At 35.9% G+C, this 15,528-nt stretch overlaps 2 protein-coding genes across 2 annotated transcripts; both read right to left on the bottom strand.

The window, feature by feature from the left end:
• On the bottom strand, nt 1-4,912 carry LOC139133606 (uncharacterized). The gene is made up of 5 exons (XM_070700345.1): nt 4,903-4,912; nt 3,814-3,979; nt 2,768-2,912; nt 1,670-1,918; nt 1-1,408 (listed from the first exon to the last, which is right to left on the bottom strand). The coding sequence occupies exons 1-5, from the start codon at nt 4,910-4,912 to the stop codon at nt 923-925; spliced, it is 1,056 nt and encodes a 351-aa protein (XP_070556446.1). The 3' UTR covers nt 1-922.
• A 1,869-nt stretch (nt 4,913-6,781) lies between these two features.
• On the bottom strand, nt 6,782-11,811 carry LOC139133604 (uncharacterized). The gene is made up of 6 exons (XM_070700342.1): nt 11,154-11,811; nt 9,676-10,728; nt 9,277-9,404; nt 8,680-8,786; nt 7,876-7,972; nt 6,782-6,951 (listed from the first exon to the last, which is right to left on the bottom strand). The coding sequence occupies exons 1-6, from the start codon at nt 11,186-11,188 to the stop codon at nt 6,782-6,784; spliced, it is 1,590 nt and encodes a 529-aa protein (XP_070556443.1). The 5' UTR covers nt 11,189-11,811.
• Between the last annotated feature and the right edge of the window lie 3,717 nt (nt 11,812-15,528).

The raw sequence follows: 15,528 nt of genomic DNA, 5'->3' as shown, positions 1-15,528 counted from the left end.
TTAGCATGAACTTCACACTATTATTTTATTATTTCAAAAAAGCTGAATTTCATAAACAATGTAAAACAATATGACAGTTTCTGGTTTATATTAAAGGTCCATAAGCTGCAACTCTGCAAAATTTGCCCCATCTCAAGATACCTCCCAAATTTCTCAGATATTCATTGCATTCTACATATTGAATGATACAATCAATAACTATGTTTCAACAACATTGCGTTGTAGCAGAATAGGCTAAAATTGAACAGATTTTTGTTCATTTAAAATTTCCAGCCATTTTCAAAATCATGCCATATTATGTGAAAACCAGAGAATTTTTTGTCAATGTGGAGTGAATCCCTTCTCTTTCCTATCAGTGGGTTGCACCATGTTGTATTTGTAAATATTCAAATGTGTACATGCACTTTTTTGCTGTTTGTCAGTGTTCTTACTGAAACTTCCCCATGCAGTCAAAGTGAGTGGATAATTATACTTCAGGAAAGATTTCTGTGTAACAACATTTCTAGGAACTAATTTTAATCTAAATATAAAATCTGAAATAATTTCAAAAGGTCGAGCTCATGGGCATCAATATTTTCTTCTGGCCATGCTGTAGCCCTGTAAGTGTTTAGTGGGATTATGAACATAAAAGATGGTGTGGTCAACATGAGTACATCTTTTTACAAAGTTCAAAAACAAATTTAAAAAATTGCTAAAATTGCTAAAATTGTAGTGATATTTTTTTTATTTAGAGAAACTGTTATCAATTGTAGTTGATCATCTCATTGATTTCTTATGGCTAGTTTTTCTACATCAGATAAACTATGTCGTGTAAGATTTATGCAACACTAAAATTAGACAAACTCTAACCTAAACCTAAACTCTATATCTGTGGAGAATGCTGGTGCAATCACCAGAAGCTGCTGTTCAGTTTTTAAGAGAGTCATTGTGAAAATGTGACGCTTGCATTTCCCTTTTTGCTTATTGCATGTTGTCCATGGATTATTGTATTTTGAGATTTCCTGTATCGGTCATAGGTAGGATTATTATTTTGGCCATTGTGAGACCGAACTTGGCAAAATATGTTTTCCACTACATCTTGGTTGACAATGCCAGGCATTATTGATGATCCAGGAAATAGTTTCAATTTGTACTGACACATTTGCTGAAAGCCCAGGATTAGTGACTGCATGTCAAAGTACAGTTTCTGAGAGATGAAATGTCTTTGTTCTCCGGAATCATGCCATTCATCCAAGAAATTTAAAAATCTTGTGTTGTGTTCTAGTCTTTGGTCTGCCATATCTCTGATAGGATTCTTCACATCATTGAACGTTGCTACAAATTTGCTTGTATGTTTTAGGAGCTCAATCGCACCATCCAGATATGTAACATCTTTACCATTTTTCTGACTTAGGTCTCGCTTGTGTGCCTGTAGTAAATGACACCAAAGTAGAAAGCAAGTAAGTAAAATTTAAATGCATTGACTTTAACTGTTTCTATCTTTTACACATTATATTAGCTTTCAACAAGGTGAAACTTTTACATATGACAGTGATATTTCTCTCAAAAAAATATTTACAGCACACATGATGGCAATGGTGTGTAAGCATTGTTTTACAGCTATCAGAGCATTTTACTGATTGAGAATAACGTATTAATGAGCAAAACCAAAAAACAAAAAACAATTTACCTGAAATGCAAAAAGCATTTTCTTGTCAAGTACATCTTCTGCTAAGTGATTCCGCATTTTAGACCTTGCTGTCAATTGAAAATGGTCTTCTGTTAAACGTTCATGCACGACTAATGAATTTGATGTTTGGTCTGCTGTGTAGACATTAAACCAGTATTTCCACAACACCTTCTGTCCACAGATGTATAGCGTATTATTCCCAGGTTCTCTGCTTTTTTCCAGATTGTTCCGGATCTTTTTTATATTATGCTGAAATAACAAGACCAGATACAGGAACTGAAGGGTCATCATCCCAGATGAGATTTTATGTGTGCAGTCTCCACAACTGACATTTATCTACATATAAAAAGTTGTGACTTGTTTCAAATGAGTTGTCAAAATCAGAAATCATTGCTAAGTGAACAAAATAATTTTCATGTGGGAAAAAATTACTTTTTGAATTCCGAATTTTAAAGGATGTGTCATGAAAACTGCTGCAATCAGAATGTGATTCCTACAGAGCACCAGTTAATGTTTGTGATTGTTCTTTTTACTAGTTTTGGTTCTTCACTGTGAAGACTTGCAACCTTGTAAAGGGAAATTTGACCTGAATATAAAGATTCAGTAGCAAGATTTCTAAAGTTTAACATGGTGTGTTTCAACAAAATGATGCTTCAAGCAAGGGAAAAATGTAGATTAACTTTTTCAGTAGTTTTCATTTAAAGTGAAACTGAAGGAAGGCATAGCCATAGGGAATCCCATATCTCATCATCTTCTGCCTCTGGCTGTGCTTATCCATCAATACAGTAGACATATAAACACAATTGTGTATTGGGAAACATCATTTTACTAGGCATGTATGAGGAAGCTAGGCTTTTTGCATGACCCCTGTATGACCCTGCAAAATACTTCTGGTTTCTGCTGCGTTGGTATATCACAATGGCTGACACCCATTGAAACGTACATGGGAATGCCTTCCACAGAGAGATTTCATGTAGGTTTCAATGGCTGTCAGCCATCATGAGTACAGTTCATTACCAATGCACTAGAAACCGGAAGTAATCCTCAGGGTCATACAGAGGTCATGACAAAGGCCTATTGATATAAAAAGTAGCAAACCTTTGAATCCATCAAGAATATCATTTTTCCTCCAGTCATCATATTCCTGGTGGTGAACTGGTGTTGTCTTGCAGATTTTTCCTTGAAGTGAAGGTTAATGAACCCCCGATTGCTTTCACCGCCGTCACAGCAACTCCAGTAAACACTGAAATTCCAAGAGACTATGATTACTTTCAACTAGGCTTTATCACTGGGATATATAAAATGAGCTAGTTTATCCTTTTGATTGACAGAGGCAAGTAAGTTTCATTTGCACCACAATGAAAACCTCAAAGACAGACAAATAGTAAAACATGAACCAGTATGCAAAGTAACTCAGGTTTTTATTTGATGTCATGGCTGTTTTAAGGCATTTTCAATCACATTGATGAACATTTCATTTGTATCTTTTATTTGGTATATGGGACTGTAGGGGTAAGTCAGCCATGGTGCCCGCCATTAGGTGTGTAGATCCGTGCTGACCTGTAGGTGGGATTTTGTCAAAATATGCAAATGAGGTGGAAAAAATGTAAAAATTCTCAAAAGCTTAAATTTGACAACTACTGGTCAGATTGCTCTGAAAATTATTTCGGATGTGATTGCTGTCAGTCTGAGCTGATATGCACAATTTCCTATTTTTCAGAATTTTTTTTTCATGAATTTTTTGGTTGTAATTCAAAATCATAATTTTTCCCCTCAAAGCATGTGTCTTATTGTATAGATATTTTATGTGTAAGTTGCTAGGGGTAGCCTAACTTTGATTTGTTTGAAGTGCCATCAAAATTTTCATCAGTAGTTGTAATTTTTAGACAATTTCTAACATTTTAGTGAAATTTCAGATTCTCTGAAACAACTTGTCTGATTACTTTGAAATTTTGTGTGCAGGCTCCTGTGGGTGGCCTCAGTGAGTCATTTTCACATTATTATGAAATTTGCACTTTATAGTTTTTGAGTATTTTTTAAAAACGTTTAAACCAGCAATGTCTTTTTAAGAAAATACTTGTCTGATTTGGCATATGCATGGTCCTATGGATGACCTTATTGAGGTATTTTCAAAGGCTACTTACTGGAAACCGCCTTTGAGTAGTATCTGTACACCTTCCAAGAATAACCTGTACAAGGTTGTTGGTGGGCATTCTCTTGTTGGGAAGTGAGCCACCGGATATCGGAAGCCACCATCACCAACAAACACAAACTGCAAGACATGCGTGGCTGTCACTACTTCCAAATTTCCTATATGAATGTACACAATAAAAAAGCATACATTAGCAACTTGCATGCATTACTGTAAAGTGACAGTAACTGTAAATTTGACTTTTTTCTTTTCACTTTGTTGTGTACCTTAAAGGGGTAGTAGCTGAAACTTTTGTTACACATCACAACCAATTCATAAAAATAACCAGTCTGAATTATGAACAATTACGTATTGATTGACGTCGGTGCACACCTGTGTCAGTGTCTTGTGCCAAAGAATGTTGTCAACATGAATCTCTGAACGGACAGAAATTCAACAACCTTGTGCACATGGGTAGAATTAGATCCTCAGTTATCAACATTTAATGTGGTTACAATTGAATCTGACTTTGTTTCAATCATATGTATGAGCAAAAAAATTGTCAAAAGTTACAGCTACTGTGGCTTTAACTTGTGTCTTTATCTACTTTATAAAGCACAGTGAAGTGACCAGTATTCAGTTTGTCAAGACAAACTCTATATACAATGTTATAGTTGAAAAGTAAATTTCAGTTCAAATAAATTTCAGTTGTTACAAACAGCAACATTTGTTATCCTGTAGGAAGCCAATACAAGCAGAGTTTCTCAATTTTAGGAATTTATGCTTTAAGGCCACCAACAACAATTTTTCATGACTCATCAACAGGCATAAAACTGACTGCTAAGACAAAGTGAACCTTGCCATAGTCATCTCACTCCAATGTCTATGACTTGCAAATGTTCCAACTTTTGAAGCCTCTATTAATTCGTAACTGAATAGGTAATTGTCTTATGGAATTTTCAAGCAAGATGAATGTCCAAGCATAGATGGCCTTTTACTTTTAATACACAGCAGTGAACCATAATGTTTATAAATCTTAATGCTGCATTCATGAAATTAAATTCAGTAAAATGAGTGATTTTACTTTAACAGTCATGACTACCTTTCATCATTTTTCCATATCATTATAAGCTTGTCCCAATGACACGATCCCAACTAATTTCGATTTCCCGTTAAATTTAGTAATCTGTAAATCCTCCTGGAAAACAAACAAGATTTGGAAGTTATGATCACATGACAATTACAGTGCTATTTACAAACATACATTAGTAATCCAAATACTTAGAACAAGAAGGAAAGCTGTGACATTTGGTGTACTACAAGAGATCAATTTCAAACTGAATACAGACCAAGATCTCATCACAATCTTCAGGCCAGCCAGTGGTTGACCATGTGAATATGGTATTACAGCCATGGCAACTTGTCAGTTTTGGCTATTTTTCAAATATTTTCCCCACTGTATCAACTCTCCTTTTTTGTTCAACTCTGGGTAGCTTGAAGAATGTTCAGTATTTAGCTTCTCAACAAAACCTGTATATGAGTAATGGCCATTGTTCTTGTTGGCATATGAATTTAAGTCCAGATTTGAATTCAATTTTCAAGAATAACAATGATAGTTAAAACAAAATGGCTGTGATGAGAAACCAACTACTACAGAGTAGAACAAGAAACCAAAGTTGATACCCAAAACAAAATACCGGGAAAATAGCTGTAAGGGGACATGCACAGCCCAGCTTTTGTTTCTCTGTTACCCCCCCCCCCCAACAGTTCTGTAAACAGACAAAAGGTCTATTGTTTACATCTAAATAAATGCTAATGTCAACAAGTATGGGCAGATTTCTTTTTATCAATAGAATGAATTGCTTTGTAGCAAGTAGCAGTATTTTGTTCATGATTGAAGATACACACCTGAATAGACATCTCATCGAAACAAAGTCCACCCCAGCGGTCTACATCTTTCAAACCTTTCTCGTCTGCGGCTTCCTTTAAACCATTGATGGTCTCATAGTTCCAACCTTTAATATACGGTAATGTTCAATATGTAAATGAATACAGCAATGTACACTTCTCTCACATTGTGTATTCGGTTTCCTAAATATTATTGATTAACATGGTAGCCTTGAAGGACTTTGTAATTAAAGCATAACATGGCCTTTTTCAAGTCATAAAATGTCTGGTATACAGTGGTTGAAAGCATGCTTTTTTCAAGCATATTGAAGTTAAAAATCCGAGGTTAGAGACATTTAGATTCAGAAATATTACAATTCACTGTGTACTTTGATCTCTTATGTTCTTAATGAAATTTAATCAAATTGACTTGTTTGCTATGTATTGTTTTACAGTACATGAACTATAAACTTTTAAGCTTGTAACTTTACGTTAAAATATGTACTGGCATTTCCACTCAGTGAACAATTATCTCACAAATATTGTATATTTACAGCATCTGCCACCTAGAAATTGTATGAAAAGCCATGAAAGTGCGATACAAAGAGACAGTATTACCAGGTTCTTGTGAATTCTGATTCTTCTTATATACTAGAGTTCTCTTGCTCGGCAAAATAAGAACGTTGGCTAGTTCATCGTATGCGTGGGGGCTTCTGGCATAGATACTTAGACATAAAGTGTCTTATTGTATAGATATTTTATGTGTAAGTTGCTAGGGGTAGCCTAACTTTGATTTGTTTGAAGTGCCATCAAAATTTTCATCAGTAGTTGTAATTTTTAGACAATTTCTAACATTTTAGTGAAATTCAGATTCTCTGAAACAACTTGTCTGATTACTTTGAAATTTTGTGTGCAGGCTCCTGTGGGTGGCCTCAGTGAGTCATTTTCACATTATTATGAAATTTGCATTTTATAGTTTTTGAGTATTTTTTAAAAACGTTTAAACCAGCAATGTCTTTTTAAGAAAATACTTGTCTGATTTGGCATATGCATGGTCCTATGGATGACCTTATTGAGGTATTTTCAAAGGCTACTTACTGGAAACCGCCTTTGAGTAGTATCTGTACACCTTCCCAGAATAACCTGTACAAGGTTGTTGGTGGGCATTCTCTTGTTGGGAAGTGAGCCACCGGATATCGGAAGCCACCATCACCAACAAACACAAACTGCAAGACATGCGTGGCTGTCACTACTTCCAAATTTCCTATATGAATGTACACAATAAAAAAGCATACATTAGCAACTTGCATGCATTACTGTAAAGTGACAGTAACTGTAAATTTGACTTTTTTCTTTTCACTTTGTTGTGTACCTTAAAGGGGTAGTAGCTGAAACTTTTGTTACACATCACAACCAATTCATAAAAATAACCATTCTGAATTATGAACAATTACCTATTGATTGACGTCGGTGCACAACCTGTGTCAGTGTCTTGTGCCAAAGAATGTTGTCAACATGAATCTCTGAACGGACAGAAATTCAACAACCTTGTGCACATGGGTAGAATTAGATCCTCAGTTATCAACATTTAATGTGGTTACAATTGAATCTGACTTTGTTTCAATCATATGTATGAGCAAAAAAATTGTCAAAAGTTACAGCTACTGTGGCTTTAACTTGTGTCTTTATCTACTTTATAAAGCACAGTGAAGTGACCAGTATTCAGTTTGTCAAGACAAACTCTATATACAATGTTATAGTTGAAAAGTAAATTTCAGTTCAAATAAATTTCAGTTGTTACAAACAGCAACATTTGTTATCCTGTAGGAAGCCATACAAGCAGAGTTTCTCAATTTTAGGAATTTATGCTTTAAGGCCACCAACAACAATTTTTCATGACTCATCAACAGGCATAAAACTGACTGCTAAGACAAAGTGAACCTTGCCATAGTCATCTCACTCCAATGTCTATGACTTGCAAATGTTCCAACTTTTGAAGCCTCTATTAATTCGTAACTGAATAGGTAATTGTCTTATGGAAATTTTCAAGCAAGATGAATGTCCAAGCATAGATGGCCTTTTACTTTTAATACACAGCAGTGAACCATAATGTTTATAAATCTTAATGCTGCATTCATGAAATTTAATTCAGTAAAATGAGTGATTTTACTTTAACAGTCATGACTACCTTTCATCATTTTTTCCATATCATTATAAGCTTGTCCCAATGACACGATCCCAACTAATTTCGATTTCCCGTTGAATTTAGTAATCTGTAAATCCTCCTGGAAAACAAACAAGATTTGGAAGTTATGATCACATGACAATTACAGTGCTATTTACAAACATACATTAGTAATCCAAATACTTAGAACAAGAAGGAAAGCTGTGACATTTGGTGTACTACAAGAGATCAATTTCAAACTGAATACAGACCAAGATCTCATCACAATCTTCAGGCCAGCCAGTGGTTGACCATGTGAATATGGTATTACAGCCATGGCAACTTGTCAGTTTTGGCTATTTTTCAAATATTTTCCCCATTGTATCAACTCTCCTTTTTTGTTCAACTCTGGGTAGCTTGAAGAATGTTCAGTATTTAGCTTCTCAACAAAACCTGTATATGAGTAATGGCCATTGTTCTTGTTGGCATATGAATTTAAGTCCAGATTTGAATTCAATTTTCAAGAATAACAATGATAGTTAAAACAAAATGGCTGTGATGAGAAACCAACTACTACAGAGTAGAACAAGAAACCAAAGTTGATACCCAAAACAAAATACCGGGAAAATAGCTGTAAGGGCATGCACTGCCCAGCTTTTGTTTCTCTGTTAACCCCCCCCTCAACAGTTCTGTAAACAGACAAAAGGTCTATTGTTTACATCTAAATAAATGCTAATGTCAACAAGTATGGGCAGATTTCTTTTTATCAATAGAATGAATTGCTTTGTAGCAAGTAGCAGTATTTTGTTCATGATTGAAGATACACACCTGAATAGACATCTCATCGAAACAAAGTCCACCCCAGCGGTCTACATCTTTCAAACCTTTCTCGTCTGCGGCTTCCTTTAAACCATTGATGGTCTCATAGTTCCAACCTTTAATATACGGTAATGTTCAATATGTAAATGAATACAGCAATGTACACTTCTCTCACATCGTGTATTCGGTTTCCTAAATATTATTGATTAACATGGTAGCCTTGAAGGACTTTGTAATTAAAGCACAACATGGCCTTTTTCAAGTCATAAAATGTGTGGTATACAGTGGTGGAAAGCATGCTTTTTTTCAAGCATATTGAAGTTAAAATCCGAGGTTAGAGACATTTAGATTCAGAAATTTTACAATTCACTGTGTACTTTGATCTCTTATTTTCCACATGAGATTTAATCAAATTGACTTGTTTGCTATGTATTGTTTTACAGTACATGAACTATAAACTTTTAAGCTTGTAACTTTACGTTAAAATATGTACTGGCATTTCCACTCAGTGAACAATTATCTCACAAATATTGTATATTTACAGCATCTGCCACCTAGAAATTGTATGAAAAGCCATGAAAGTGCGATACAAAGAGACAGTATTACCAGGTTCTTGTGAATTCTGATTCTTCTTATATACTAGAGTTCTCTTGCTCGGCAAAATAAGAACGTTGGCTAGTTCATCGTATGCGTGGGGGCTTCTGGCATAGATACTTAGACATAAGCGAATAATTCTGTGAATAAATGAATATTTGGTATCTTTACAGTAATTATTGCACAGAAATTCTGACACATTGATAGGTAAAGGAGATTTGCTGTCAATTATGGTTATCTGATTATGAACATTTCCATTTCAAGGGCATTCTCCATTTCATACCAGCGATACTTAATATGCAATATAACACACAAGTGAGCTTTATAATTCTTTCCAGAGTACAGTACATGCATGGTGGTGTTATAGAAGTTTGGTACATTTGTATAAGCTCCATAGTATATATAACTCACCGTGGATGCCATCGATGTGCTTTGGCATTCTTCTTACTTAAAGCAGATTTTTGTTGTTCTAGAAGAATTTTCATATCATCTCCCAGCTGTTTTTCATCTATGAGCCTAAACATTTCAGCAAAATCATTGTTATCTTCATCATCGAATTCCAACATTTCATTTTCTAGCTTTTGACGCAAGAGTTTCTCTCGAGCTTCAGCGTTTAAACGCCGTCTCTGTTCTTTCTTAAGTGATTCTATCAGTTCACCTCTGTCCATTGATTTGAAATTCTTCCTTCTCTTGTCATTGCTATCATTTACTGAACGTTTTCGATTTAAGTGACGCTTCAGATACTGGCACTTTGAACAGCATAGATCTCCATCTGCCTTCCGCCTGCAGAAAAGTTCACAGTCCTTACTCCTTAGCCTCACGCTGTTTCTATTAGATACTGTCCATACCTCTCTTTTTCCACTTTCAGTCAACCTACAATTTTCCCCTTCAATCCCAGCACAAAATGTTGATTTTGAGATTAATGTCATTAGAGAATCCATCTGATGCTCGGTTGGACCGTCACTTGTGAAGAACTCTGAGAGGTTCAAACCAATATTTTCGAGATTTGCTGTATGACTCCCATACTTCACGCTGGCTAAAATGTTGTCGTTTTTCTGCTTATCCATACGGACTTCTGTCAAAATGCGACATCCATTGACTGTATTCTCAGCAGTGGATACTTTAACCCAAACCAAACACTCATCATTTGGTGAATTTACTGTCCAGCCAGATGGGCAATACAGCTTGAGCTGATTCCAGGACATTGCATTGTTGTACATTGGTAAGGTAGCCTTGTCAATTTTGCAGAAATTTGTGAATATTCTTGTTCTCTGGAATGTGCCGGGAATGAGACATCGCCTGGTATTTACATCATCATGCCATAAATCGTGTATCAAACCACCAACGATGCTGTCCCTGAATAAGTACTTGACAGCTGTGGTTCTTTGAAACTGTTGCAAATGGTTGATGACGTCGTTCAGTTTTGTTTGGGCACCACTCACCACATGGTAATTATCTAATAGCCTATGGATAGAACAAATATAATTAAGCAATAGTGACATTTGCACATGCATGGGTGTTGTATAAACGGACACTTGCTGTAGTTGCAGTACCCATGGAGGTAGCAGAGATACCGAAGCTCGAGGTATTATGCCTTGATTTGGACGGCAAAACAAGATCGTTAGACTCACAACACTATGCCAGTTCTCAAGCTACTATACTACAGCAAGGTGCAGTCGGGCCTGTGACTAATACGTGTTCGCGGATATCGAGAATGCGACAAAAAGAGTCGCTCGCTAGTCGTTGAGTCACTGTTCATGCAAACGGATCATACACGATCACAAGCGACTCACGCTTACTATTGTTCGTAGTTGGAAGGTTACTGCCAGTACTTTACTTTCGATAGCTAGAAAACTATCAGAATTGAACCAAAACCGATAACGACTTACCAGAGTTGAGTTTGGATCCGCGGAAATTCAGCCATGGCGACAGTCTCTCTGTATTCGTTTACTTCCGGGTTTACACTTTAGTTTTTGAATTTACCACTCTAGGCTCGTACATCCCACCCACTGCTTGGCGGTGAGTGCGATGCGCACAGATTCATAGTTGAAGTACGCTAGTTGGCTGTTTTTGTCATAAAACATATTCAGATACCACTGCATGTAAAATATTCGTGAATCGATTCGTAAAAGGGAAAAAGAACATGGCAGAATACGCCAAAGTAAATTCATCCTGGTTCGAGCCTCAGGACTATGACGTCCCGAGTACGGGCCAAGGCAGAGCTAACAAGCTATCTGATTGGTCCAATTTGAATTTCACTGACGTACTAACCCGCCAAAGTGTGGCATTTAATTTTGCCCGTCTAAACCGTGCGGATCAAAGGAGAAAGATGCGAAATATCGCCGATTTTTGCCCTTTCCATCGAATTACAGGGTAGGTGTGGTAAGTAAAGGATATGTTGCCGCCACAAACCCAATATTTCAATTGTCTGGCATTTATTTGGTGTGTTTTTCCTGACTTGTAAATGCAGATGTTGGAATCCCACTTGCTTCCCTTGTCTGAATATATAGAGGGAGTGAATACGTCCAACCCTAACCCTAACCCTAACCTAACCCTAACCCTAACCCTAACCCTAACCTAACCCTAACCCTAACCCTAACCTAACCCTAACCCTAACCTAACCCTAACCATCGGTAATTTATATAAACAAACAAACAAACAAATAAATAAATAAATAAATAAACTGCTCTTCATTGACAAATATTAACAAAACAGCTTTTCGCTGTTATTTTATTAAACATAACAAATAAACAAACACATACACACAAACAAACAAACAAGACACAAATAAACAAGGAGCAAGAGCCCCCTGTGGTCCGCGTAGTCTGTTTCCGCATCACAGGGATAACTATGGGGCGCCAAATGTAAAATAATTATCTACTCATTTAAAACGTATAAGCGCATACATTTACACGCACAAACATCACATCATAGTTTCTGCATGGATACGCGCGCGCGCGCACACACACACACACAGACACACACGCACACACACACACACACACACATAACACGTACACATACAATTGATACACACATACATACATACATACATACATACATACATACATACATACATACATACATACATACATGTTTGTACATGTATATACATACGGACATATATATATATATATATATATATATATATATATATATATATATATATATATATATATATATATATATATATATATATATATATATATATATATATGCGGTAAAGTCCACGTGGTGTCTGTGAGATTAATACAAGAGCACATAGACCTTTAGTACAGGACACTGAGAAGACATTGGTGAAAGGTCAAGATACATAGCAACACAAGATTACAAACTTATACTATACACAAACACATTCCCATAAATACTGCACACTGTCAACGTTGGTGACGATACATATAACGGAGATGCATCGTACACGCGTTGTAACAGCTGCGTGTACGGCTGAGATTTCTCAAATACACGAGTGAGTTCAGTTTTGTGACTCATGTGAGCTTTCGCTACACAAGGGAGACGTCACACCCCTAGGGAATTTAAGCCGGCTTAAATAACGGGACAGGAAGCGGATATGGCGCGTTTACGTCAGCTTATAAAATCGTAAACGCCCGATGTCATGCAGTGCCGTTTCTTGAAAGATTATACAAATTACCTTTCACATGATAGTTATGTAAACAATGGTTACTGTGGTTACCAAATGTTCCCCTTAATCTAGGCTTTTAGAAAATGTATAATTTACAGGGATTCTAAGATTATTAACCACTAGAGAATTGTTCCAGTAAAAATGATCAATTTCTTGTCTTGGAACCTTAAGGTTGCCAACTGTTGCAATGTACACACATATACAACACCATGCAGCGTATACATCAAAAATAGTGATACGATCTACCATACCAAGGTGAAGATGTACTCTTTTATACCATGTAAATAAATTAAATTAAATTAAGTTAATGTAAACAATATTTGGTAATCATAAAGCATTTATATTTAAGAAAACAACTTATTAGTATAGCTGCAAAGCAGCAATGACCGGGTTTCGAGACATCTCGGTGCAGAGGTGCAATAAGAGAAATTTATATGCACATATCTGATGACTTATGGGTATATTTTTGATTTCGAGATCAAAGGTTATCCTTGTCACATGAAATTTGGACCAAACAAATTTGTCCTATAGTTATCCCTTTATACAAAATATCAGACCCTGGCTCTTTTATTTTGCCTAAAATTAGATATGTTCATAATTAATGTTGTAAATATTGTGGTGTCATAAGGTCTCCCATCATGCCAATATGAAGGGTGTAGCCATTGTGGTTACTGAGTTATGGACATACATGGATATTTGATTTTAAAGGTCATCAAGGTCACGATATTTTGTGACAAAAATTATATACCATAGTTATCCCTATATACCGAAAATCAGAAATCTAGCTCAGATATGCGCATAATCAATAAGGTACAGGATGTGTCGTCATAAGGTGTCCCATCATACAAAATATGGAGAGTGTTGCACTTTTGGTTACTGAGTTATGGAATATATATGTATATTTGGGTCAAAGTCTCATCAAGGTCCCGTGATATTTGGTCAAAAAATTGTATCAAATAGTTATCCTTATATACCATAAATCAGACCGCTAGCTCTATTCCCTTGCCAAGAATTGGATATGTGTGTAATTAATGAGGTACAGAATGTGTCATCATCAGGTGTCCCATCATACCAAATATGAAGGGTGTAGGCACTTGTGGTTACTGAGTTATGGATATATATGTATATTTGGGGTCAAAGGTCATCATGGTCACGTGAAATTTTGTCAAAAAATTGTTACAAACAATTATCCCTACATACCAAAAAATAGAAGAAGATAGGAAGAAAAAAAAAGAAAGATTACCAGAGGGTTTCGGACCAATGGTCTTGAAACCCTAATTTTACGCCTACTTCTGTAACCTTTGGAGTTTCGTCGTACAGTAAGTTTCGGTATTTTAGAGGACGCGGAGTCCAATAACTTTGACGTGGAGTACAATAAATTTAGGTGTTACTGGACGCTATTGACCATTGACCTCAAAACACATTTACTTCAACACGAGGAAAAAGAAGAGAATAGTTTACATAGTTTACAACAATAATACTTCTAAGCATTCGGTACTTCACAAAGTAAATCATGGTCAGTCCAAAACCGGTGAATTTGAGTGAAATTATGCTACGACGTAATATTTCTACCACATGCACTGCGCAGCGCAGCATGGGTTGAAATTTCGTTCTTGCGCTTAGTGGACGCGCTGAACGCGTTCTCAGTCTGCTTGCGATCGCTCAGTGCAGTGCGCGAACAGCATAAAAAAACGCCTAAATTTCGACTTTTCTCAGGTACAGTTGAATAAAAAAAGGTGTATAATAATAAGGTTATTTACAAAATGCCGAGATTTATGTCCTCGTATATCGTACGCTATGGTATTGTCCGAGACGCATAGCGTCGAGGTCCGGGGGCACTGACGTCCTTTATACATCCTTAGTGTTTATTATTTGCCATAAATGTGAAGTTTGTCAAAAAATCAAATTGTTTGGACATAAATGAAAGTTATTTGAACTGGTTGGTTACTTCTCCAGCATAAGTTCAAGTGTGGAATCTAAGTAACAACAGCCTTGACATGTGAGAAAGTGAGTTAAGAATAAGAGTTTGGACTCAATAGGATCAATAATATCTAAAACAGGAAATGGTGAACTTATAGAATGCAGAAGGGGCGAAATTTAGCAACATTTTTTTGTAATATAATGGACAATGGCTAATCTAAACTGGATTGTTGGCATTGATTACCCATGTATCTATTGTCCATGAAATAGAAAATAAATTTGGGCCATTGACTAAAAAACATTAGCTTGTTACACTCACCACTTGTACTTAGTATTTGGAGTGTACACTTATCTGCAATACATGCTCAATGAAAAAAGTTTGGACACTGTAGGTCAACAGTACAATGCATCTTAATCTGTGAGATATAATAAGCTTACCCCTCAAGTATGTATAAGCAAAAATCAAATTTAATTTTGAATTACTTAATGTAGGGAAAGACATACAATATGGTGAAAAGCAAACTAAATATAAAAACTGAATATAAAATGATATTATAGAAATGTTGTCTCACAGTCATAAGTATCTGGTGTGTGCCGAGAGACAAATATTAAAATTGGACAGCATCATCCTGACCACAATGTCTCTGACTGGTTTGTTTACTTCTGATTTTCTTATACAATGATAGGTACAAAATATTAACATT

Source organism: Ptychodera flava, chromosome 5 (assembly GCF_041260155.1).
Source record: "Ptychodera flava strain L36383 chromosome 5, AS_Pfla_20210202, whole genome shotgun sequence".
Taxonomy (NCBI): domain Eukaryota; kingdom Metazoa; phylum Hemichordata; class Enteropneusta; family Ptychoderidae; genus Ptychodera; species Ptychodera flava.
This window is presented reverse-complemented; position numbering and strand designations above follow the sequence as displayed.

Excerpts from the sequence above, each read along its gene's own strand:
- LOC139133606 (XM_070700345.1), bottom strand. Across the intron at positions 2,913-3,813 it reads CTACTCAAAGGCGGTTTCCA|TGTTTACTGGAGTTGCTGTG; the intron begins GTAAGTAGCCTT and ends TTGGAATTTCAG. Across the intron at positions 1,919-2,767 it reads TATTCTTGATGGATTCAAAG|CATAATATAAAAAAGATCCG; the intron begins GTTTGCTACTTT and ends TTGTTATTTCAG.
- LOC139133604 (XM_070700342.1), bottom strand. The coding sequence starts at position 11,188 with ATGGCTGAATTTCCGCGGATCCAAACTCAACTCTG. Across the intron at positions 10,729-11,153 it reads CGGATCCAAACTCAACTCTG|GCTATTAGATAATTACCATG; the intron begins GTAAGTCGTTAT and ends TTCTATCCATAG. Across the intron at positions 8,787-9,276 it reads TCAGAATTCACAAGAACCTG|GTTGGAACTATGAGACCATC; the intron begins GTAATACTGTCT and ends CGTATATTAAAG.